Here is a 27,302-nt window from a genome sequence, read left to right as displayed (position 1 = left end):
AGATGTAGCATGTCTGTCTACGCCTTCATCTTGGCTGAAAGTCTAAAATAGTCTTGCTTTTTGTGGACCATTAAAATAAACACTTATTCTGCAGCTATTAACCCATAAGTTTCCTCATTAGAATCACATTTCATGTTATGTTATACCATATTTTCTCCATGTGACCTTCCTTCATGTTCAAATTAATGTTTTTTTCAAAATATGATTGTGTATCCCTCTTGTTAGATATGTCCTCACCTTTTTTGACATTTAATATACTAGAATGAGCTTTTCTCTTGGAAATAAAGCTGTCTTCTGCAATCATTACATATGTTTATTTGAACTCTTGATTTTAAAATTAAATAGTAGCTTTTTATAGAGTAATATATTTTCCATTTTTGCCAGGTTTTATGGCACTTGGACATCTTCCGACGTAGCTTCAGGCAACTTACAAGTCACAAATGCATGGGAGATTCCTGCATCTTTTGTGCTCTTAAGGTAAATACTTCAAATTTGTTTCTTCTCACGACCATTAGGTTCCCAAATGATCAATATGAGGAGGTTTTTGATTAATTAAGGCGTTGCTAAAGTATTTGTTACTGATTTATCTGCTTGTTGTTTAGTGCAAAGGATGAATATGGTTAGTTTTTTTAACCTTTTGTCCTGCACAGCTTTATTTAAGGTGATAGAATGCTATTCAAATGTGCTTAGACTTTGAGTATTTAACTGAAAAGCTAATTCTAAATTTTCATTTTGAAAGCATAAATAACCACAGTGTTCTTAATTGGATTAACTATTTTCTATTAAAGGTAAGTTTAGCAACAAATTCTTCATATTAAGAAATGCCGGTATGAAAATTTTTTTATTCCCTCATGTTTCCCATTATCACATTTAATAGATTCTTTATACCAGTATTCTACCCCATCATCTGACTGCAAGTTTTTCATTTTTGAACAAATGAAACTGGTGGTTCATTTAGAAACAGTGAAAATAGTCTAAAGTGAGAGATTTCTGACTTGGAGATTTTAGGTATGCTGCTCAAAAGGAAGAAATAAGATGTATGAGAGACTGAGTCGCCACTATCTCTTTTCCATCATGTAGCTTCTCTGTGTTTTCTTAGTCCAGATATACAATACATTATTTGTGGTTGGATGAGTCTGCTTGAGTCCTGAGTAAGCTTCCAGAGTCTTTTTTCAAGCTCATAAAGTCTGATTTCTTGGTTTGTCACAGGGATGCTTGGATGTGATGATTATTTGTTTAGTTGCTTTCACATCTTAGAGTAGGAGTTGTGACCAAAAAAATTCAGGAGAATTTTGCAATAATATTGGTTATTTGCAATAACTGACTCAAAACAATTTTTTGACCAGCATGCATGAGTGTTAAGTTTTAAGTCCATGATAGGTATCTTTAAAAAGAAATAACTAGCAACTCTTATCTGTACCAGGAAGGGATAATAAGAACTTAAATGACCCCTCTGACATGCCTTTGATTAGTATAGACTGTGCCATGCTCTTCATTGACCCTGATGGAACTTGGGAGAACTGGCTGTCACAGTCTTACTATATCTTATTTTCCAGAGGGACAAATTGTTAGGCTAATATAAATCAATATTAATATGTAAGCCAGAGAGATGAAGAAAACCAACCACCTGACTTTATGAGACACCTTCTGAGATACCCAAGTACAGAAAGGAAGTTATTTTTCAACCTATAAGGGCTGAGGATATATATTGGGAGTCTTTCAGAGAAGCAGTTGCTTATGATAGATAGGTAAATGATTTTAAGGGATCAAAGGCTATATTTGGGGTTTTCATTACTCTGAGGATGTGTTGGCATTCTCGTACGTTCCTCATCATATCATTGCCTTACCTATCCATTAGATTTCTTTTCCTTCCCTGTCTCTTTTGTTATATTGGAGATATGTTAAAACTTAGATTTTTTTCCCCCCTTAAAGTGCTTTTCAAGCTCTCGGTGTTATATAAATGTTAAATAATTAAGTTATAGTTTGCACATACTTCATGTTTTAGATGGTATTGTTTGTGGTCTTTTAATTACTGTACACTAAATTTGAAATTTTATAATAGATTTATAATGCAGAAGAATTGACAGTATGGATTAGCTGAACTTGGTTCTAATAACTGAGAAATTTTAATTGTTAGCATAGCCATAGTTTCTAAGAGATAGTCCTTTATACAACCTGGAGGGATTCATTTTCTGGGGGAACAGAAAGGATGATGAGTGTATGGAGGAGTAACCCTAGGACGGATCATCAGTACCTGGGCCCTCCTATAGGATGTATGTTTTATTCCTACTTTAAAAATATTTTTATAGACCATGAAAATAATATGATCTATCATTAAACTAGGTTCCAGTCACTACAATAAGACAAGAAAAACAAAGGAAAGATAAATATTAGAAAGAAAGTTGTCATTATTTGCAGATGATGGTTGGCTGTTTAAAAAACTCAAAGAATCTACTGATAAATTATTAGAATCAATAAGAAAATTTAGCAGGTTGTTGCTTATACAATCAAGATATAACATTCAATTGCATTTCTATATACTGGCAACTAACAGAAAATGCAATTAAAAAAGAGCTTTTATAATACCAACAAAAGATATAAATTAGATGTGAATAAATCTAACAAAGAAGATACATGACATAAAACCCCAACAAAAATCCAGTATAAAATAATAGTAATAATATTAATAATAATAAAGTGAACATCCTTTTAACAACTGTTTAGGTCCAAGTGGAATATTGCTGCCCTGGCCGGTATGGCTCAGCTGGTTGGAGTATCATCCCTTAAACCAAAAGGCTGTGGGTTCAATTCTCCATCAGTGCACATGCTTAGGTTGTGGGTTTGGTCCCCATCGGGGTGCATATGAAAGGCAACTGATTGCTGTTTCTCTCTCAAATCAATATTTCTCTTCCTCTCCCTCCCCCCTCTAAAATCAATAAGCATGTCCTCAGGTGAGAATTTTAAAAAATAGAATATTGTCAGTATCATAGACATTTGCCCTTCCTTCTTTCTCAGTCACCTCCTTTCTCCCAAGGATAACTACTTTCCTAATGTTTGTGATAATCACTTTTTTGTTTTATCTGATAGTTATAATACCTATATGTCCATCCTTAAAGAATCTAATTTAAAAATTACCTGTTTTTGAAAGTTTATTGTAAATTGAACCATTCTTTATAAATTTGTGTGCAGATGTCTTAGTTTTAGCTCAGCAATGTTTATAATATCATGTTGTATGCAAGTTGAGTTTGTTCATTTTCATTATTATATGGTATTTCATTGTGTAAAATAAACCACTGTTTATTCATTCTAGTGCTGGTAGTCATTTGGATTATTTCCAATTTTTGATTTTTTTTCTGAACATTGCCAAGAACATTCTTGTACACAACTACAAATGTGTATACATTTCTTTTGCATACATGCCAAGGAATGGAATTACTGGATCATGGGTTATGTATATCTTCAATTTTTTACATAATGCCAACTGTTTTTCAATATTTGAACATTTTCCAAAGCGGTGAGACTAATGTACACTCTTCCCAGAAGGTTTTCCCTGGAAGTTGAGAAAATTTAATTCTGAAATTCTTATGACAAACAGTCAATAGATAGGGCACTCTTGAAGCATAATAACAAAATGAGCAACTTTTCTTGTGTATCAGAGTAGGTAAAGTTATGTTGTGATAACAAACTAAAATCTCAGTGATAAACATGCAAGAATGTATTTCTCATTTCCCTTACTTGTCCATTGCAGTTTAGTATGAAAACCCTATAGATTATAGTCACTCAGGAACTCAGGTGCCAAAATTATAACCTAGGTGAATATTAATTGTACTAATTGCTAAGCCAAAGGGAAAAAGAGCTCTGCAGGGTTTTTCACAGGCAGTTTTGCTAAGCATGTCACTTTGCTGCTTACAACTTGTTGACCAGAGCTAATCATGTGGCTCTCATGAATCACAACAGAGCCAGGAAGTGTGATTCTATCATGATCCTTGGGAGAAGAATGAACCAGAATTATTTGGCAAGCAGTACTAATGACTGCTATACTTTATCAGATATTAAAGCTTATAAGACTGTAGTCATTAAGACAATGTGGTATCAATACAGTATGACTAATAAACCATTGGAACAAAATCAAGAGTTCAGGAACAGACATATGGAAACTTTCTTTTAACTCTGCGAATCAAAGCAGAAAGTGGACTTTTCAATAAATGGAGCCTAGGTGATTGATTATCCATACAGAAAAAAATGAAATTAGATCCCTATCTCATATTATACCAAAATTAAGAAATTCAGATGAATTAAGGACTAAAATGTAAAAGACAAAATTTTTTGTTTTAGAAGAAAATATGAGAAAATAACATGACCTCAAGGGTAGAAAGGATTTATTAAATAAGTGTTAGTACATACAGATCCAGGGAAAAGCCCTGAGACTGAAAACATACTTCTTCTGTAAGCAGAGGTCAGGGAAAGACCAAAAAAATAGGTTGGCCGCTATGTTGTGGTAATTAATAGAGTTTATTAAGGAAAACATACATATGAGGCATATCTTGGGTGGCAGCAAGATGAAGTGTATCCCCATGCCACTTGGCAGGCACTGAAGAATTATGTATAGGATAAGGGAGGGGATAATCATAGGTACTAGTACATGAATGCTACCAGGTATGGGAAATTACATGGTTACCAGGTCAGGACAACAACCTGTTTTAGGAACCAGCACATAGCAGGAGGCAAGGGAGGAGTGCTTATTTTTGTCAAAATGAACATCAATTATAAGCAGTCACTAAATGGGCTTTTCAGAAAACAACCTCCTTTCTGGCCTGGGTCCAGCTTATGGTACAGACAGCGGTCATGTCATGGAATAGTCTTTTCTCTATAATAAGACATGAAAAATACAAAGTCAAAAATATTGACACATTTTACTACAAAAAACATTCAAGAACTTATGTTCATCAAATGACTCCATAAAGTGAGTAAAGACACAAGACTTCCAGCTGGCAGAAAATATCTGCAATATATATAACCAACAAAGGATTGGTATCTAACACAGAACTTCAGAGACGAAATCCTATAAAGAATAAGTAAAAGATAAATCTGTCAACACGAAAATGGACAAAGACATAAACAGGCATTTCTCAGAGCAGGAGATCCATATGACCTTTAAGCATATGAAAGATGCTTACCCTCTTTATGAAAAAAAATACAATAAAGATTAAATAAAAAAAAAGAAATGTAAATTAAACCATATCCTTCAGATTAGTAGAAGTTTAAAAATCAGATAAAACTGTTACCTAAAAGGTAGAATAATGAAAATTTACATACATTGCTGGTTAGAATACAAACTGATATTATACTTAGTAAAACACTTTGTCATTACATTTGTCTAGTAAAATTGAACTAGTATATACTCTACCACTCAGTATTTCCACTCCTACATATAGGCTGTGAAAAATTCCTTCTACATATATACATACATACCAGAAGATATACTTGAGAATGTTTAAAGTAGTAGTAGTTTGTTGTGATTACAGAAAAATGGAAACAACCCATTCCAACAATAATAGAATGGATTAAAAAATTATGATTTAGTCCTAGAGTAAAATACTATATAGTAGTGAAAATGAATAGCTTGCATCTGCATATATCAACTTGGATTAATCACAAAAACATTACATAGAACGAAAAAGCAAGTCATAGAAAACCACGTAAATTATGATTTCATGAATTTGCTAGTCAAAGACAGGCAAAACTAAATAACATATTGTTCAGGGATATATACATGTGCTGAAACGAGATAAAGGGAATGATTCACAAAACTCATGATAGTGTTTACCTCTGGAAGCTGGAGGGGAAGGATGTAATCAATTGGGGAGTCTCAAACTCATTGTTTTTTATTTCTTAAATTGGATGGTGGGTACATGAGCACTTATTATTACTATTTTTTAAAGTATATTTTATTGATTTAGCTGTTACAGTTGTCCTAATTTCTTTTCCCTTTGCTCCCCTCCGCCCAGTACCCCGCTTCCCTCCAGCAATCCCGCCCCCTTTACGACCCCCCTTATGTCCATGGGTCATGCATGTAAGTTCTTTGGCTTCACCCTTTTCTATATTATTCTTAACTTCCCCCTGTCTATTTTGTACTAACCAATTATGCTTCCTAATTCCTGCACCATTTCACCCTTTCTCCCCTTTCCACCTCACAGCTGATAACCCTCCACATGATCCTCATACCTATGATTCTATTCCTATTCTGGTTGTTTGCTTTGTTTGTTTTTGTTTTGTTTTAAGTTTTGTTGTTGATAGCTGTGTTTATAGTTTTGAGCCTCTTTTTCTTAAATAAGAAAGACCTTTTGCTTAAAGGTATGTGGATTTCCTGTTCTGAGAAATGCCTGTTTATGTCTTTGCCCATTTTCTTGTTGACAGATTTATCTTTTACTTATTCTTTATAGGATTTCATCTCTGAAGTTCTGTGTTAGATACCAATCCTTTGTTGGTTATATATATTGCATATATTCTCTGTCAGCTTGTAGCCTTGTGTCTTTACTCACTTTATGGAATCATTTGGTATAATAAAGGCTTTAACATTTCATATAATAAGGGCTTGGTGATGATGAACTGCTTTAGCTTTACCTTGTCAGGGAAGCACTTTATCAGCCCTTCCATTTTAAATGATAGCTTTGCTGGATAGAGTAATATTGGTTGTGGGTCCTTGCTTTTCATCACTTTGAATACTTCTTGCCAGTCCCTTCTGGCCTGCAAAGTTTCTTTTGAGAAATCAGCTGATAGTCTTATAAGCACCCCTTTGTAGGTAACTCTCTGCTTTTCTCTTGATGCTTTTATGATTCTCTCTTTATCTTTAACCTTCAGCATTTTAATTATGATGTGACTTGCCGTGGTCCTCTTTGGGTCTAGCTTGTTTGGGACTCTGCGCTTCCTGGACTTGTATGTCTTATTTCCTTTGCCAAGTTAGGGAAGTTTTCCTTCATTATTTTTTCACATGAGTTTTTAATTTTTTGTTCTTCCTCTTCTCCTTCTGGCACCCCTTTGGTTCGGATGTTGGCACATTTAAAGTTGTCCCAGAGGTTCCCAAACCTCTGCTCATTTTTTTCAATTCTTCTTTCTTCATTCTGTACTGGTTAACTGTTTATTTCTTGCTTATGTTCCAAATTATTGATTGGAACCCCGGTGTCCTTCTTTTCACCATTGGTTTTGTGTGGGTTTTCCTTTGTTCCACTTAGCATAGCCTTCACTTCTTCCCTTCTGTGTGTGCTGTACTCAGTCATATCTATTAAATCTGTTAGCATCTTTATCACCAGTGTCTTGAACTCTTCATCTCTTAGATTGGCTATCTCCTTGTTTGTTAGGTTGGCTATGTCCTCCTTGCTTAGTTCTCCCACTGGAATCTTGATCTGTTCCTTCTTTTGGACCATACTTCTGTGTCTCCTCACCTTGATAGGCTCCTGTGTTTGCCTCTGTGTCTTAGGTGGGGCTTTTGCACCTGTTACGTTATAAGGGGTGGAGCCTTAGGTATTTATCAGTACGGGGAACCTGTTTCACCACGTTGTGGCACTGTATGTGGGGGAGGGGTCTGAGAGGGAACAGTGCTGCTTGATCAGCACTCACTCCTTTTCCAGGCACTTCTCCCACTTCCCATATGAGACTGGCACCTCTCTAGCTGTAGCCCTTGTTTTGGTTCCCAGAGTGGGTGGGTCTGCAGAAGTTCTAGGGCCATGGGGGCCCTCTAAACCAACGGACTCTACTGAGAGTCCCTCAGTTTCGTCCTCTGCCCCATCCTCCGCTGGTTTTCACAGTTAGAACCAATGAGGCTTTATTTTCCGCAGCATTGGAACTGTGAACTGCATGATCTAGTCTGGTGCTGGGAGCACTCCCCAGGTGTCCCTCCCTACTTTCTTTAATGTGTGAATGAACTTTTCACTGGCTGGCCAAGCCGCTGTCACCACTGCCTCCACACTGTGACCCTTCTGACCTGGCTCCGCCCCTCCTACCTGTCTGGATGAGTATTTCTTCTTTATATCTTTGTTTGCTATAAAGAAACTTGATTTTCTGGAATTTCTCGTGTCCAGTATTGAGGTAGTTGTGTTCCTTCTTAGTTGTGGAGGGAGATGCAGCATGTCTACCTATGCCTCCATTTTGACTGGAAGGGAGCCTGTTTATTATTATTTGGCTATATATATACATGTATGTTCTTTATTTGAATGATTACTTTATTATAAATATATTAAAAAGTCCCGTCATTATTCTAGAAAGAACACTAAAGTGTGAAGAGAAAAACTGAAAATTGCCTAATTCCACCACAGAAGTTTTCCTTTCTCTTTATGCTTCCTCTCTAGTCTATGGTATTTCTAGTAATAAGTCTTTTTGCCCATTGTTTTAGTAAAAATAATACTTTTTTTTAGATTCCTAAATTGCTTCTCTAGCTCTAGTGTATCCCTATTTCATTTGTTCTAACATAAGAATACCCTGGAGTTACTCCCTTCTTAAAACTGTGAAGTAGCTCCCAATTGTCTTTCTCTTTTTTATGTTTTAAAATTGTCATGGGGGGCATTTTTTTTTTTTTTTAATTCTTGCCAGAGGACATGCTCATGAATTTTAGAGAGAGGAAGGGAGGAAGAGAGGGGGAGAAACATGAATGTGAGAGAGAAACATTAATTGGTCGCCCTGACCAGGGACTGAACCCCCAACCTAGACTTGTGCACTTGTGCCCTGACTGGGACTCAAACACCCGACCTTTCAGTTGACTGGGTGATGGCCAACCAACTGAGCCACACTGGCCAAGGTGGAGGATGTGTTTTTATTCATTTGAGAGAGAGAGAGAGAAAGAGAGAGATTTCGATTGGTTGCCTCCCATAGGCAGCCAGACCAGGGGTCGAACCTAGTGTGTGCCCTGCCTGACAGGGAATCAAACCTGAAACCTTTGGTGCATAGGACAGCGCTCCAACCAACTAAGCCACCCATTCAGGGCAGAAATTTATCTTCTTCATGAAGTTTTTAAAATACTGTCTCTGCCCAGACCCATGAGTGTTTGAGTTCCCAGTGGTTAGCATGGCTGAATGAGAAGGTGGCTTTTTGGGGCAGGTGGCTCAGCTTTTCTTCCCTCTTGGTTTCTTCTCTCTTTCCTCCAATTCCTGGACCATAGTAAAAACACTTAACTTTTCTGGGTTCATATATTGTTTTGGTGGGTCATGGATTTTAGTTATGGAATTTTGGGTGCTTGCCTTTTTCTTCTCTTTGTCTTTTTGTCTTTTATGCTCTTACTACTATCCTATTTAATAGAGATTTTCATATTGTGACTTTTGGTGTCACATTTTTTAGTAGGTTTTGCTGATGTAGGCCTTCATTCCTCATTCAGTAAGGGAAGGGTGAGATGTGTGTGTGGGAGTGGTGGGGGTGCTGATGGTGGAAAAGGTTGGCTGAAGGAAAAAGTCTGGGAGCCTGTCAGCAGAGGAATTACCTGGGATCCTATGGTTAACCTACATGTTGACTTTGAGGTGTTGCAGGGTGGATGTAATTCCATATTTTTTTCTCTGTGGGTGTAATTCTGTATATTTTTTCTCATTTTTCTCTGCTTCCTATTTAAAAATTAGAGGAAAGTTTGATGAGGCTAGTCAATATTCCTTTTTGCTGGTACTTCATGACCTGTTTGCATTCTTTCATAAGTGCTATGTTTCAGATTTTTTTCAAAACAGGATACTCCAATCTAAAGTAATCACCCTTTCCCATGTGATTATATGTTATTCAAGAGACTGAATGGTCTGAGTGTCCTTCAGATAATTATATAATAGTGTCATTCTTTTATGATTCATTGGATAAAAGTATTCTGTAGTACAGGAAGACAATAAACATGACAACAACCACCAAAACCCCAGGAAATTCCAAAATTCCTGAATTTGAAGTACCCTGCTAAAAACTTGCCAGTTCTATAAAGTTTGAATTCTTTATGTTTGATCATAATGTTTTTAAACTCTAGAACCCACTGTTTAGGACAAAAAGAAAACATAAACGTGTTCTTAGATGAATCAGAAGCTGTACAACTTTCCCTTAAGCTGATGTTTGGATGAAGGATTTGCCCTTCTAAGTCTAATTGAAAGATATGTATCCTTGCTTTTTCTTCTGTGGTGTACTTTCCCATTCACCAATCCTTAAAATGCACTTACTGTTAGCCTTATGTGAGCACCTTTTGGTTCATATCTTTAATATTTTTAGCTTTTTTCATCTGCTCTATGAATGTCTGTCAGTATTCCAGTCCTCTGTGATCTTTACCAGGTGCCATAGTATATGTTGAGTCCAGTGCTTATAATTGCTTTTTGGTAGTTCGTACACAATATTGATGATGATCCATTTCTTTTGGTCCTGCAAAATGTACTTTTTTTTTGTATTATTTGGTACTACGTCCCTAAAGTAATTTCAGCCTCAAAATATTGCATGGGGATTTTAAATGATGGCTTTCATTAAAAAGAATTTGTGTTGGTGTGTCTTTCTGCTTACTTTGAACTACAATGCCTTTCAACTCTGACTTAGCAAATAGAAGAGATTTGTGTGCTCATTACCCTATTGCTTCAAAAATCCCAAATTTATTTCCATCTAGTGTTACTAAAAGATTTTTCCTGATCTCAACTGTTGTCATGCCCTATAACCCAGAACTCTTAGTTATTATTCATATTGAATCTACTCTTACACCCCCAACACCCAGGGTATAACTTTACTTTGGTGTATTAGCTTATTTATTTATGTTTGTTGAGGGGAGGAATTCCATCCTCTGTACTTAGTATGCCACAAAGATTTTGTTCTCCTTCCAGGGATTGTACTAGAGGATTTGCAGTGCCAGGATGTAGGACAGAGTGTTTTTTGTTATAGGCAAAGAAGAATGCTGCATTGATTGATTAAATTCAACAAATCTTTGCAATTAGTGATTTTTCTTTCAAGAATGCTGATGTAAGACATAAATCCCAGAAAATGATGGTTTTGGTAGAGGGGCCCAGATGGGGAGGAAATAGCTTTTTGTATATAAGGTGTCTTGCACCGTAAGTCTGTATCTGTAGAATAGTAAGACTGATCTGATGGTGCAAGGAAGTCTGTGTTCTGCTGATAGCCCTCTTGTTAATTGGGTTGGGGGGAAATTTGAGAGTTAGGGAACAAATCTCTCAATATTTTTGAGCATGTTCCATGTAGCTGTTCCTCTACTGGGCACTGAACCATAAGAACAGGGAGTAAAGTGATATAAGAACTTACTCATCATTCATTGTCAATCTAGTGCTTTTTTTTAGATTATAGGTATGGAAGGCTCTTCTTTGTCCTGTAGTCATGGCTGGTATCAGAGAGGAGTAAACTCATTATCCTGGACAATTTAAGCCAAGAAATTAGATTTCTAGTGTGTTCCCTGGAAATTTTAGCTAGTAATAAACAGTCTTCATGATATTATGCTAAATGAAACAAGTCAGAGAAAGACAAATCCCATATGATTTCATGTATATGTGGAATGTAAAGAACAAAATAAATGAACAAACAAAACAGAAACAGACTCATAGATACAGAGAACAAACTGAGGATTGCCAGATGGAAGGGGGTGGGAGGACTGGGTGAAAAAGGTCAAGGGATTAAGAAGTACAAATCAGTAGTTACAAAGTAGTCACAGGGATGTAAAGTACAGCATAGGGAATATTGTCAATAATATTGTAATAACTATGTATGATGCCAGGTGAGTACTAGAATTATCAGTGTGGGAAGTAGGAATCACTTCGTAAATTATATAACTACTATGCTGTACACCTCATACTAATATAAAATAATATTGAATGTAAACTAATTGAAAAATAAAAAATGTAAAAGAAATTATAACAAACAGTCCTTGCATAAGAAATGTATGTCCTTATGTCTAACTCACATATCACCTAACTTGAGTTGAACTTTCTTGTTTTGCTTACCTATGGGAAGCAAGATATTTGTGTGGTCTTTTGGCTAAGCTTTCTTAGTCTTAAATTCCTAGTAGGCTGTGTACTTAAATATTTTCAACTGATTTAATCACTGACATACCTTGGATAGTATACATCTGAGTCTCTTATCCTTTTTAAAATTTGGAGTTCAGAATTTCACATTATATTCAAATAGAAGGGTATAACTGCAAGGAAAAAATAGTAGATTGTTATGATTCTTTTCTTTCCAGAATTTATGGCAGAACCCAAAACTTAGATAATCTCAAAATTTTTGTATATGTCCAGAAAGGTCCCATTTTTCATTTCCCCTGTGGGGAAAGTGGTTATGGTATTAATCTTCAAAATTTGAATACTGTTGGTAATCTATAAGATTTTATATTTTTGATCTTGGCAAAAATTAGCAACTTGAGTATTTTGTCAAAATCTCTACATTAGTTTATGATTTTCTACTTAAAGCAATATCATTCTCTGGTGAATTTGGCTTGTCTCTGTCTTTGCATGTCTCTGTTCAGTATCTTGAAGTCTTGGTGTTTCTCTCTAGCTGTATATATGTCCTTGTGTTTATGTAGATGTCTGTCTGTTTTTTATAGGTAGCAGGAATGAGTGTGATAAGTAGCTTATGATGGTCTTTAACTTGACCATGGCAAGTTCAAAGTATGAGTTATGAACTGGATGCAAATTAAGTCCTAAACTTATGGGGAGGTACGGCATTGATAATTGAATTGAATTTAAAGGGACTGATAGAGGATATGTGGATAGTTTTCTAATCAGGAAGTCCAAAATGTAGCTATTTTTAGATATAAGGCTAAAGAGTCTCAAGAGAGCACCTAGCCAGCTGTTTTTTGCCTTCGCCAAAGTTGGACCAAGAATTTCTATTAAACTGACTAGATACTTGATGATATTAAGGAATTATTATTACCTTTTCCTATGCATTATAATGATATTATGGTTGTGTTTTAAATAAAAAGAGTTCTTAGTTTTTAGAGGTGTATTCTAAAATATTTACAGATGAATACTATCTGTAGTTTGCTTCAAAATGATCTGGGAGTAGGGTAAGTGGGTGGGTGGTATAAATGAAATGAGATTGGCCAGTAGCTGATAATTGTTGAAGATAGGTGCATGAGAGTCAATTGTGCTATTTTGGCTACTCTTGTATGTTTAAAATCTTCTGCAGTAAAATGTTGAAAATCCATTATTACTGTTTTCAGTGCCGAAATGTTAAACAGTTTAATATTCTTTCCCCTCTTGAAAAAGAACATTTAACATTCTTTGAACACACAAAACTAGTGTGAAAGTTCTCTTCCAGTAGTCAGTGACACTCAACGATTAGCTTCTTTATCTTCTTTTCAGAGGGTTGTGTTTACAAATAGGCTCAATGGGCCACATTTAGGTTTATGATTTATTTAGGTCTATGATTTCCAGTAGGGGTGGAGAAAAGGACTAATTATGAGAGCCAAAATGATGAGAGTTGGGAAGCCGAGATCAAGAAGAGAAACCCCAAGAATTTAATATAGCAGTTCATAAAGTGTGTCATGCCTTTGCAGAAGGTATTGCTGACACCTCTCAGGGACGAGTTGGACTGCTGACTAGGGCACTACCCAAAAATCTCGGGCCAATGAAGCATCAAATTTAGTGACAGCCCTTCTCCTTGACCCCCGTCTTCTGTGCTCATGATTCTTTTAGTTGCAAGGCTAGGAAATCCTGAGAGAGAAATAAATAGCTGTTCCCTGCCTAAAGGTAAAAGTCTGTGTTTTAGGGGAAAAACCCCAAAACTTAAGCAAAAGCTGCATTTGTGATTGCCAAAGCACAGAGACTTTCTGCCTTTGTGGTACTTCTCTTATTTGTGTGGCTTTTACTAGCCCAAATAATTATGTGCTCATGTGGGCAGAATTGTTTGCTGCTTGATCCAAGAGAGATGGGTGGGGCAGCACCTGCTTTTAGTCATTTAAGTCTTGTTGCTTTTGCACTGCATCCAAGAAAATAGTTAATAGACAAAAAGTAATTTGGCTGTGAATGAAAAGGAAGACCTCTTTGGTTTCACCCTGTGAAGAAGAGCAGAGAGAAACCTCAAAGGTGGGTTTTCTTTGTTTATTGAAATGAAACCATCAGGGACCCCACAGGGAAAAATTCCTGGGTTTTGGTTCTTCCTGCTCTTTCTCCCTCCGTGCCATAGAACTCAGCAATTGGAAGAATACCAGTTTTTGTTCCTTATTGGTGCTACCACCTGTTCTTACTGCTGAACTAAATGTTCTTGGCTTTCTTTGGTGTGAACAGGATCTCCCTCTGGGAAAGGTGGGAGGAGGGTGAAAAAAGGAACAGGAGGAGGTCCGTTCCAGCCCTGTGCTCATGTGAGAGGGACACACAGGGGTTAGTGTGTTGCCCTAACAGAGGGGCTTTGTGCTGCAGCTTCTTCCAAAGCTGCAGCTCCACAGATGCATGCTGGTCAGGCTCAGGCTGCTTCATTCCTGATACTTGCTTCTTCCTGACAATAGCAGAGCAAAACTGATAACTAATTAAAATAAGAAAATAAAGAAGATGCAGGCAGAGGCCATTCTGAATGCATTTAGATACTGCGTGTGGATGGAGAAAGCTGCCTGTAATTAAGAGGTGAAGAAAGAGCATAGCATGGAGACGTTGATGCCTCTGAACACAAGAGTCAGCTCTGTTGTTGTGTATATACTGTGGGTGAAGGCAAACCTCTTACTGGAAGTCTTTCTCTTTCTGTGCCGAAACCCTCATTATCTAGGTCATGGGAAATTTGCCTCTCTTGAATAACAGCAACAGAATGAGAAGAGTTTGGTCTTTCCTACCCAGATCTCAGAGACTGGGGAGGTAGCTGAAGGTAGAAGCATTTCTGGCTCAAGGCCCTTCTTCAGGATAGGTCAGTGGCAAACAGTCTCCTTAGTTAACTTTAAATGACTCTTAAATATAACAATAATAGTAATAGCTAACACTGAGATAGCACTTATACTGTCAGACATTAGTATAAGATGTAGATATACAGATAACTTATTTAATCCTTAAATAACCCCAAAAAGGCAAATGACTATTTTTAATCTTCTTTTAGAAGAAGAACCTAAAGCCTAGAGAAGTTAAGTAACTGATCTAAGATCGTATAAATAGTAAGTAACAGGGCTGGGATTTTGAACCCTGGCAGTCTGGTTCCAGAGTTCGTCCTCTTAACTGTTATATTATACCATCTCTCAGTGGAACCCTGTCCTTTCTCAGACAGGTTTATCTGATACATAGAATATAGAAAGTGATTTGAATGACTGTTTTCTTAATTCTCTCTAGAATGACAACATACTATTACTATACATGAGAGAGAAATTAATCCAGTAGGAACTGTTGATGGTTTAGAGGATTACAGTTTACTACTTGAGGAAAATCAGTTGAGAAGGACTAAAGGAGCTGTAGTTTGCAATTAGTATTTGTACAGAACTATTCTGGAATTAATTTGCCATTGGTTTGTTTTGGAACCAGTTTTGGACTTTGAACCCAGAGGACCAAACCTCATCCATCCCTTTCTAGAGATAGATCTAGCCTTTGTCAGCAGGTTGGGATATGATAGTGGTTACTAAGATTTGCCAAACTGAGGTGACTTTCAGCAGATCAAGTGATCAGATGACCATTTATTTATAGAAGTAGTCATTGCTTCTTTTCACACCTTCATTTTCCTTTGTTTCCCCATATTCATTCATTTTGGTCTAGTTTAAGAGGCCAATCATAGATATTCTTCTATTTCCAGCAAAAAATTATGGAAGGTTCTACACTGCCTTTACCTGATCTTATAATAGTCTTGTGAAAACTTTCTAGGTTAATCTAAAATAACTTAGAGTAATTATAATAGATTTCCCTCCCAGCTTATTAAATAATACTAAGTATATATTGCTGGTTCTGCTTCCTCCATATCATATGAAATCATTTGTAGGAAAATAATAGCAGGTTACACAGTAAATTATTCTTGAGCTACTGTAGAGATGGATGTTCAATGTGAATGAGGAGAAACAATGCTAGTAGGAGAGTACAATGATGAAAACGGTTCCTTCTTGAGATGAGCAGAATGAGGTTTAGTCCCATTTTGCTCTAACTAATTGCCTTTAAAAAATTTCACTTTTTATAGGTAATTCTTTATCTGCTGAGAGACAGAGACAGAGACAGAGAGACAGAGAGACAGAGAGAGTGAGCGCTTAATATCTTCCCTTTATAAGATCTACCCATATCACATGATTGATTTGTTCATTCATTTATTTATTTAAAACTAGTTATTGATTACCCTCTGTATGACAGTACTTTTCAAGGTTCTGGGAATATATATAGCGGGCAATTAAAGGATAACATTTCTGTCCTCATAGTCCAGAGAGTACAAACACACAGTAAATATGTAAAATACATGTTATGACAGATGATGATTAGTGCCACAAGGAAAGATAAAACAGACAAGGGTGGGAAGTTTGGAAAGAGAGGGTGGAGTCTACAATTTTAAATAAGGTTATCAGGAAATACTAATTCAGAAGATAATATTTGGATAAAAACCTGAAGGGAATGAATAACTGAGCTTCTGACAGGACAAATAAGATGAGGACCAGCCCTGGCTGCTGTGGCTCAGTGGATTGAGTGTCAGCCTGCGAACCAAGTGTTGCTGGTTCGATTCCCAGTCAGGGTACAATTAGGTTGCACATCATTTCCCCAGTTGGGGGCGCGTGACAGGCAACCACACAGTGATGTTTCTTTCCCTCTCTTTCTCCTTTTCCCTCTCTCTAAAAATAAATAAATAAAATAAAAAATAAATTAATTAAAAAAAAGAAAAAAGACAAGGACCAAGAATTGACTATTCTAGGTTGGTGCGGCCTTCTATTCTTAGATCACATAGTAGGTTTATAAAGTGGTCTCATTTCTGATCTCATTAGTAAGTCTGAAAATTGACCTGGAAATTTCTTTATATGAAGAAATTACAAGAATTTCAAACAAATGACATTCTTTGGCCTGTTGATATATATGTAACTCATTTTTTAAAGTATATTTTATTGATTATGTTGTTACAGTAGTCCCAATTTTTTCCCCTTTCCTCCCTTCTGTTCAGTACCCCCCTTCCCTTTAGCAGTCCTACCTCCTCTTAGTTTATGTCCATGGGTCATGCATATAAGTTCTTTGGCTTCTCCCTTTCCTATATTATTCTTAACTTCCCTCTGTCTATTTTCTACCAACCAATTATGCTTCCTAATCCCTGCACTGTTTCCCCATTTCTCCCTCTTCCTCCTCCCAGCTGATAACCCTCCAAATGATCCTCATACCTATGATTCTGTTCCTATTCTGGTTTGCTTAGTTGGATTTTGTTTTTATTTTTTAGATTCAGTTGTTGATAGTTGTGAGCTTGTGGTCATTTTAATGTTCATAGTTTTGATCTTCTTTTTCTTAAATAAGTCCCTTTAACATTTCATATGATAATGGCTTGGTGATGATGAACTCCTTTAGCCTGACCTTGTCTGGGAAGCACTTTATCAGCCCTTTGATTCTAAATGATAGCTTTGCTGCTTAGAACAATCTTGGTTGTAGGTCCTTGCTTTTCATTACCTTGAATACTTCTTGCCAGTCCCTTCCTGCCTGCAAAGTTTCTTTTGAGAAATCAGCTGACAGTCTTATAGGCATCCCTTTGTAGGTAACTCCCTGCTTTTCTCTTGCTGCTTTTAAGATTCTCTCTTTATCTTGAACCTTCAGCATTTTAATGATGATGTGTCTTGGTGTGGTCCTCTTTGGGTCTGGCTTGTTTGAGACTCTGTGCTTCCTGGACTAGTATGTCTATTTCCTTCACCAAAATTGGGAAGTTTTCCTTCATTATTTTTTTCACATGATCTTTCAATTTCTTGCTCTTCCTCTTCTCCTTTTGGCACCCCTGTGATTCGGATGTTGGCATGTTTAAGGTTGTCCCAGAGGTTCCTAAGCCTCTCCTCACTTTTTTCAATTCTTGTTTCCTTGTCCTGTACTGGTTGACTGTTTTTTTCTTCCTTATGTTCCAAATTATTGATTTGAACCCCAGTGTCCTTCCCTTCTCCATTGTTTTTTTGTGGATTTTCCTTTGTTTCATTTAGTATAGCCTTCACTTCTTCCCTTATGTGTTTGTTATACTTAAGCATATCTGTCAAGCCTGTGAGCATCTTTATCACCAGTGTCTTGAACTCTTCATCTGTTAGGTTGGCTATCTCCTTGTCTGTTAGGTTAGCTATCTCCTCATTGCTTAGTTCTCCCACTGGAACCTTGATTCGTTCCTGTTTTGGGCCACACTTCTCTGTCTCCTCTTGACAGGTTCCTGTGTTTGTTTGCCTCTGTGTCTTAGGTAGAGCTGTCGCTCCTGTTACGTTGTAAAGGGTGGAGCCTTAGGTATTTGTCAGTATGGGTGACCCGTTTTATCACGTTGTAGCACTCTGTGTGGGGGAGGGATATAAGAGAGAACAATGACACTTGCTTAGCACTCGCCCCTTTTCCAAACACTTCTTCCACTTCCGTATGGGACTGGCACCTCTCTAGCTGTTGCCCCGGCTGTCATTCCCTGAGTGGGTGGGTCTGGGGACGTTCTAGAACCATGGGGACTCTTTAAACAAGTGAACTCTGCTGAGAGACTGGCAGTTTCTTCCTCCACCCCAACCCCCACTGGTTTTTACAGTCAGAAGCAATGAGGCTTAATTTTCCCCAGCGCTGAAACCATGAGGTGTGCAGTCTGGTCTGGTGCTAGGAGCACTCCCCAGGCATCCCTCCCTACTTTTTAAAACATGTGACTGTGCTTTCTGCTGGCTTACTGCCTCCATTGCTGCTGCCACCACCACACCACATTCTCTCCACCCCAGCTCCACCCCTCCTGCCTCTCTAGATGAGGTATTTCTTCTTTATATGTTTGTTTGTTGGACTTCCCTGCAACTCAATGTTCTTGAACTTCTGATTGTCTCTAGTTTTGAGGTAGTTTATTCCTTCTTAGTTGTGGAGAGAGATGCAGCATGTCTGTCTAGGCCTCCATCTTAGCGGAAGTCCTGTAGCTTATTGTGGAGTGAGCTGTAAAACTGGGTGGTTTAGTGAGGATCTGGGCCAAATGCTGCTGTCAAGGACCACATTCTAGTCTCTGGGTAAGATCAATACCACTTGACAAGGACTCATCAGGCCAGGTGCCACTTGTTGCCACTCTTTGTTTCTATTCTGTGGACATATCATTCATCGTTATTTCACATGTAGTTAAAGATGGAGAAGTAGATATACTTAATTACACCAAAAACAAAACAAAACAAAACCCTGATGCACATAAAAGACACCAGAAGATTGGAATAAGATATTTGCCACGGTAATACAGTAGTCCCTCACTATATCGTGGTTCACTTATCGCGGCCTCACTGTATCACGGGGCTTTTAAAAATATTATACTTAATTATTTATCATGGATTTTTCACTATGTTGTGGGATTTTGCAGTACTGTATACATATATTGTTAAAGTTACGTAGGTTTAAAAGTGTAGAGTAAATGTAAGGTTCCTACTTCATGGGGGGGGGTGGAACATAATACCCATGATAAGTGAGGGACTACTACTGTACACATAAAGGCCTAGAAAAACTAAATGTAACTAGAAAAACTAAAATTAACTAGATTGTATTAATTGTTGAGAGATGTGGGGAAATTTATTTATATTCATGCACTGGTAGAAGTGTAAGTTTGCATAGACGCCTTATAATAGCAAAAATTGGAGACTGCTAAAATATCTGTCAGTGAAGAAATGCATAAATAGATGTGGTATTATCACCTGATAAAATACTATATTTCAGGGAAAAGGAATAGACCAGGTATATATATTATGTCATTATGGGTAAATCTGAAAACAGTGATGCTGAGTTTTTTTTAAAAGTAAAATTCACTGTGATACTTTGTACATAAATAAGAAATACACGCATAATATGGAGTGGGGCAAAGTAGGTTTACAATTGTGAATACTCAAAACACAATTTATTCTTAGCTATTAATTATTGTATTATTTTCCATGTGAACAATTGTAAACCTACTTTTGCCTCTGTACTCATGTCCCTAAGTGTGTATAGTGTGTATGTATGTATATGTGTGTATGTTAAAGTATTAATAACAAGAGATTATGCAACAAACTCATGATAGTGAGTGCCTGTTAGAGAGTGGGCAGTCTTAAATGGGACGTTTACTTTGTCTGTAGATTGGAAGTAAAAATAATGTAATGTTTATTTCTCAGTGTTAGACATGTAGGTATTTATTCATGTAGGTACATGAATCATAAGATAATATTTGGATTAAAACCTGAAGGGAATGAGTGACTGAGCTGCTGATAGGACAAATAAGATGAGGACCAAGAATTGGGTAATTTTGTATTAGCTAAACAATTTAAAAGAAGGGGGCCAGGTTTCATAGCATTAGTCCCCAGAGAATAATTTATCAATTCATTTACATATAATTTATTTACTGTAGATCATTTACCTCTATCTGTATCAGAGGAAATGAGGTGACTGCATATTTATCGCCTCCTGACAATGGTCTCTCCTAATATGTCCTTAATGTTGTCATACTCAGTTGGAAGAGCCAAGTATCCTTATTCTTATTAGCACAGAATCATACCTTTTATTCTGACTCCTCATTTTTTAGTTTTTATTGTTTTTTTCATTTTTTACTTTTTCATTACTAACCGCAAGCATATCTACTTGTAGGAAGTTCATTTGGTTCCATAGCTATGAGCATGGAAATGCTAACATGACAGATTGGGATGTTGAGAAGCTTAATAACAACACTGTGCTTTTCTCCTTGTCTAACCTCTTCCCTACAGGGAATCTTTAACCAGTTTCAATGTAGTAGTGAAAAAGTGCTTCCATCTGACACTCTCCGCAGTGCTCTGGCAAAGACTTTCCAGGATGAACAGCGTTTCCAGCTGGGAATTATGGATGATGCTGCGGAGTGTTTTGTAAGTCTGGCCTCTGGCCCTCTTTGATATGAGGTGGGACTGTTGATGGTCTCCAGCAGGCGCTACCGTACTGTGGTTATTTACTGTGCCCCTGGTCTGTACGGTTAGAACTAGAAATTTCCCTAGTTTTTCAGAGCTGTAGGGTATCTCTGCTAATGCAGTATGAAGAGCCTTGCAGAGTTTACTCTTTTTCCTTCAGGCTTAGGGTAGTTTTGTGCTTGCCATTACATAAAACTGTGGCTGTTACCTTCAGAGGAGACAGGCTCATTAAAATACAAATTGCTGTGCCCTATCCCTTTGAGTTTCTGAGTCAGTAATTCTGGAATAGGGCCGAAGAATATCTACTTCTGACAAGTTCCCAGGTGTTGCTAATACTAATGCTACTGATTTGGGGACCACACTTTGAGAATTCCTGAATTACTGTTGTCGGCAGCCGTCCGTCTCGAGAGACGATGGTGTAGCTTCTTAAGAGTCTATCTGCACCGCCGAGAATGGCTGTGCAGTCCGACTCGGGAGTGACACGGTATCTGTCTCCTCCCGTGTTGAATCGACATCTTGTGATGACGCTGGAGTGTCCTCTCCAGTGAAGCTGAAGCTACAGAGCCTGGGCAGGGTGATATGGAGGGTCTGCTGTTGCCCAAGCAGCAGACCCCCCCTCTCTTCGCAGCTGAAGGGTCCAAGGGAAAGACGGAGTCAATACAGCTTGGCTTCAGGTGCGCCGCAGGAGTTGCCGGTGTTGACTACAACGTCAAACTGCCTTAGGGACTCCGGCTCCAGATTTTCTGTCGGGGTTTACTCCCTTAGCCTTTCCCCTGAAGAGGTATGCCGCAAGGCAGCGGAGGTTTTTTGGAGTCAGAGTTTTCCTTCTCTGTCCTGAATTACTAAAGATAACTAAACAGAGAATAACTGAGTTCCTAACACAAGTGTAACATGCTAGTTAGATAACTACATTTCTCCTAGTGACTTTTAGTGGAAGACTAATTCCTCTGAACTCTTAAGTTCTATTCATCAACCTTCAAAAAACTCTTCATTCATTAAAAAACTCAGTGATGTCCATCCCGTTACAGGGTAAAATGTAGGCCAAAATCAAAGGTACTCCTGAGAAACTGAATCACTGATACATTGCTGGTGGGACTGTAAAATGGTAATGTTACTTTGGAAAAATTGGACAGTTTCTTAAAAAATGAAACCTGTAAACTACCATATGATTCAGCAGTTGCCTTCCTGGACTTGTATCCCAGAGAAATGAAAATTTATGTTCATACAAAAACCTGTACATCAATATTCATAGAAGCTTTATTCATAATAGCCCACAGACTGGAAACAACCCAAATGCCTTTAATGGGTAAATTATGTTACAAATTGTGATACTTCCATACTATGGAATATTATGCAGCCATAAAAAGGAATGCACTCTTGATTTATGTAGTCTTTAGAATGGATCTGAAGGGGATTATGCTGAGTAAAAATGTAATATCCAAAAGTTATATGATCCCATTTATATAGCATTTTTAAAGTAACAATTATAGAGATTAGGGAATAGATCAGTGTTTGCTAGGAGTTAGGGTTGGAATTGGGTAGGTAAGATTATAGAAGGATAGCATGAGGGATCTTTATGGTGATGGGCAGGTTTCTATCTTGATTGTGGTTGTGGTTACATGACTCTATACGTGTGATGAAATTGTATGGAACTACACCCAAACACAAATGAGTGAAATCTGGTGAAACCCGAAAAAATTCTGGATTATATTCATGTCTGTTTCCTGGTTTGGATCTTGTACTATAGTTATACAAGATGTTACCATTGGAGGAAACTGGGTGAAAGGTATATTGACTTTCTATACAATTATTTTGAAACTTCCTAAGAATTTGTAATTATTTCAAATTAAAGAGTTAAAAAAATTACTTTCTGTCTTCCAGGAGGATTGCTATTTCTCTGAGTAAACTGGTAACCAATTTGTATATTTGCCTGTTAAGTACTGCTGGTATACTGCTTTTGTTCTTTCCCTATTAGGAAAATCTACTGATGAGAATTCACTTCCATATTGCTGATGAAACCAAAGAGGATATATGTACTGCCCAACACTGCATCTCCCACCAGAAATTTGCAATGACATTGTTTGAGCAGGTGAACCTTATTTCTATCCCCATCACTTCTTAGACCTTTTGTTCAAGAACACTTTATCCTGGGATGTGGGGTGTCAAATAGGTGCCAGAATGGTTAATGACCATGACTGCTTGGTTTTGCTTTTTTTCCTCCCTGGGTCCAGTGTGTATGTACTAGCTGTGGCGCCACTTCTGATCCACTGCCTTTCATCCAGATGGTGCATTACATCTCTACTACTTCCCTTTGGTGAGTCTTACAGGGTTCTCTGTACCCTTAGGCGCTCCTTTAGTTTATTGGGTTTTAACCAAAGGCATCCAAATAGCTTATATCCTTATTGCTGAGTCTATTCTATATTGTAGGAACTCAGAATTGTCATTTAAAAAATAAATTTTGTTCTCCTTTTCCATCCCTCCTTTTATCCTAGGCTCATTACTGACCAGCAAAGTGGGAGGAGGAATGGGGATTCTATGAGCTTTGGATTTTGGGACAGGCAGAGGCACTCACTGTGTTTGTGGGATTCTGAGGCTGGTCAGGACAAGGGGCTTTGTTATAAGTGGACAGAGGAAGAAAGTCAAATATGTGAGTTAGGAATTTACATGAATGATTTACTTGATTTAGCTGTGACTCTCACCATCATCCCCCTTCTATTTCCCATCTTGAAGCAATCAGGCTATTTGTATGTTGGAAAGACGAGAAAAACCCTCACCAAGCATGTTTGGTGAGCTGCTACAGAATGCCAGTACTATGGGGGATCTCCGGAACTGTCCAGTGAGTTAAGTCAGTGGTGGGGTTTGAAGTGGGAAGGGGAACCCTGGGATTAGTGGAATTGAGTCATAGTCGGTAGGAAACATATCAAATTATCTTTATGTATGTATTTCAGAGCAACTGTGGAGAGAGGATTCGAATTCGCCGTGTATTGATGAATGCTCCACAGATTATTACAATTGGACTGGTATGGGATTCGGACCACTCAGACTTAGCAGAGGATGTCATTCATAGCCTGGGTACCTGCCTTAAGTTGGGTGATGTAAGTGTTAGTTTAACTCTGGCTTAGAGTTAGTGTGTCTTATTCTTGCTCAAGAGCATGAACATTGAATACAAAGTTATATCCTAAATGAGAGTTCTGGACAAACATACTTGTGTACAGTAGTCCTACCTTATCCATGGTTTCACTTTCTCTGGTTTCAGTTACCCACAGTTACCCACAGTCATCTGTGGTCTGGAAATAATAAATCAAAAGTTTTAAAAGTAAACAATTTGTAAATTTTAAGTCACAGGTGGTTCTGAGTAGTATGATGAAATCTCACCCTGTTTTCGCTCCTTGCTCCCTGGGAGATAAATAATCCCTTTGTCCAGTGTATCCACACTGTATATGCCACTCACCCATTAGTTACCTAGTAGCCTTCTCAGTTATCAGATGGACTGTTGCAGTATTGCAGTGTTTATGTTCAAGTAAAAGTAACCCTTAGAGTAGCCTAATGTTGAATCACAATGTCTGCATCATTCATTTCACTTCATTTCATCACGTAGGCTTTGTATTCTTTCAATATCATCACAAGAAGAGTAAGTATAGTACTGTAAGGTTTTGAGAGAGAAAAGGACCACAGTCACATAAATTTAATTACAGTATATTGCTATAATTGTTCTATTTTATTATTAGTTATTGTTGTTAATCTCTTACTGTGCCTAATGTATAAATTAAACTTTATCATAGATACATATGTATAAGAAAAAAACAGAAAATATAGGATTTGGTACTATATGCAGTTTCAAACATTTGCTGGGGGTCTTGGAATGTATCCCCTGTGAATAAGGGGCACTGCTGTATATGTGTGCACCTATATGTGCATACATGTACATGATTACATATCTGCTTTGGGTAGGTGGCAAAGGCTTTTTATAAGAAATGGAATGACCATGGCCTTGAAAGACAGGATAGGCAGAGCTTAGGTACTTTTAAAAATCAAGCAATTTATAGAGTTATTGTGTGCTCTACTCATTGTTAGTTTATACCAGTGTAGAATAGGGAGATGTATTCAACCATGGGAAGTAGTAAGATCAAAGAAGTGAGCAATCCTGACTAGAGCTGCTTTGGGAGATGAAGGAGGTAAAAGTTGGTGACTTGACTCCTACATGATGCAATTTACAGTGAGGAACCAGTGTCTGTTGAGAAGGTAATGAAGTAGCTTGGGAGATAATTTAGTGGGTTAGTGGTTTTCCATGAATCTGTTAGGAAAATAGGGAAACAGACTTTAAACCTGGGGACTTAACCTTATCAGCTCTATGCCCTAAAGTAGGTACAGCCAGAGTTTTCCTTCAGTTCAAGAGAAGAACCAGAAACTCCCTGGTTTCCTTTCTCTTAGTTTTGCTCTGGGGTAGTCCTATGACTAAGATCCCTTGTTGTTTTCAAATATCATTAAGCCACTACTGAGAATAAATGGACTGTTTGGGATCTTATTTTAGGTCTTCTTCCCAAGGAATCTCTGGTATCAGCAGGCTATGCACAGCAAAATCTCCTTTTTCTAAAATCTTGTAGCCTACATATCCTGTACTGTCCTAGTTTTATTTTTATGATGGTTTTCTCAATCAAGTTCCTCAAGGCAAGAATCAGTCTCCTTTTTTTTTTAATTAAAATTTTTTTTTTTGTCTCTTAGCGCCTAGGACAGCATTGGATGTCTAGGAATTGAAATGCTGGTAACTAGTAAGGAGGTATTGATTCTCCTAAAGACTTTCTTACCCACTGCTTAGGGTCTCATTAGGAAATTTATGTTTGTAGTGCCAGCTAATAAATAACTTTTGAAACTTCAGAGTGTTTTTGTTTTGTTTTTGTTTGTTTTTTCAACTTTTCCTGACTCTTCTTATGATAGGCCCCAGCAAGAAAAATATTATTGAAAGTTAGGAAGAAACATGACCACCTTGACAGTTACTGGCCATTCTCTGTCTTGCTTTTCTCTATGTTTTGCCTTTATTAGGTTCATTTCTGATGGTTAATATGGACTAGCAAAAAATCTTATACTGAAGGGCAGAGAAGCAAGTCAGTACCTTAAGAAATGAGAATCTGCTAACAGATGATGTGAGAAGGTTGAATACGTCACTGTTCTTTCCTTTCTCTTCTTTCCCCACAGCTGTTTTTCAGAGTGACAGATGACCGGGCCAAGCAGTCTGAACTGTACTTAGTAGGAATGATCTGTTACTATGGCAAACATTATTCTACATTCTTTTTCCAAACAAAGATCCGCAAATGGATGTATTTTGATGATGCTCATGTCAAGGAGGTAGGAATTTTCAAGCCCTTCTTAAAGTATTTGGTAACTGCAACAAAAAACTAAGGATGATTATTTGTCTTCAGTGTTTCATTTTCATAATTTTAATGTCTCTCTGCCTGTCTATTGGGTTTATGAGAGTATTAGTCTTGTCTTCCTCAATTGATGGCAAGTTCCTTGAGGACAGGATGACTATATCTTCTATTACTTTCTCTAAATGCATTCAGAACAGTTCTGTATTAATAGTTAACAAAGTATTTTTTAAAATGTGTTAATCGAGCGACAATAATCTAATGCCTCAGATTAGGTTATAAGGTTAGCAGAAAGTTCAGAATTCCAAATCTTAGTATTATTAGTGGGTAATACTGTGTCACTATAAATTATTCTTTGATTGTTAGCTCCCTGAACATGTTTCTGAGATAGTATAGAGAAAATAGGTCTATGATGATATTTAAATCTGGAAACTTGGTACACTGTAAATCAGATGAAGTAGGTGATCTGCATGAATTAGAAAGACTTGTGATTAGGTAGCTGCTATACATAAGCAGTTAGACTGCTTAAACATTCTACACCAATCCATAGACTTTAAGCAGCATCTTCCACAAATAGTAGTCTTTGTTAAATTCTCTAATTCTCTTCTTCTTTATCTCTTTCTTTGCTGTTGTGATTTTAGGCAGCATATAAATCTTTGAGCTTTAGGTTTTTCATTTTAATAATAATACATGCCTTATAAGATATTAAATAAGATTATATAAAAGCATATAAATGTGTTCTAGTTAAAACAATGATAATCAGTTATAAATTTACCAAACATCTATTATAAAATAAGAATTATGATAGTTGTCTGACTCCAAGAGTACAGCATCTAACAATGTGACTGGTTCAAGTTTAAGAGTGGGTGAGTTTAGGGATTTGATTGGATTGTTATTTCTGTGGCTATTCAGTCGCTCTTTTCCACTGCCATGGCAGCACTGAATCCAGCACAGAGTTAAGGCCGAGAGGTCCAGTTGTCTATTCTAAGCAGTGTGACATT

The 27,302-nt window shown here is 37.3% G+C and overlaps 1 protein-coding gene across 4 annotated transcripts in view; it reads left to right on the top strand.

The window, feature by feature from the left end:
* The window catches only part of USP54 (ubiquitin specific peptidase 54), a 132,465-nt gene that overhangs the window by 71,734 nt on the left and 33,429 nt on the right, over nt 1-27,302 (top strand). For all 4 annotated transcript variants that reach the window (XM_090278215.1, XM_090278216.1, XM_090278214.1 and 1 more), the window contains 7 exons: nt 385-477; nt 20,765-20,899; nt 22,914-23,027; nt 23,170-23,252; nt 23,669-23,774; nt 23,887-24,033; nt 26,132-26,281. In XM_090278215.1, the coding sequence (XP_090134341.1) occupies nt 385-477; nt 20,765-20,899; nt 22,914-23,027; nt 23,170-23,252; nt 23,669-23,774; nt 23,887-24,033; nt 26,132-26,281 (828 nt within the window). The remainder of the gene's footprint in view (nt 1-384; nt 478-20,764; nt 20,900-22,913; nt 23,028-23,169; nt 23,253-23,668; nt 23,775-23,886; nt 24,034-26,131; nt 26,282-27,302) is intronic.

The sequence above is a fragment of the Furipterus horrens genome, unplaced genomic scaffold (genome assembly GCF_987537825.1).
Source record: "Furipterus horrens unplaced genomic scaffold, mFurHor1.1.pri manual_scaffold_5, whole genome shotgun sequence".
NCBI lineage: Eukaryota > Metazoa > Chordata > Mammalia > Chiroptera > Furipteridae > Furipterus > Furipterus horrens.
Note: the sequence above shows the minus strand (reverse complement) of the source record. Positions and strands in the feature narration are given on the sequence as shown.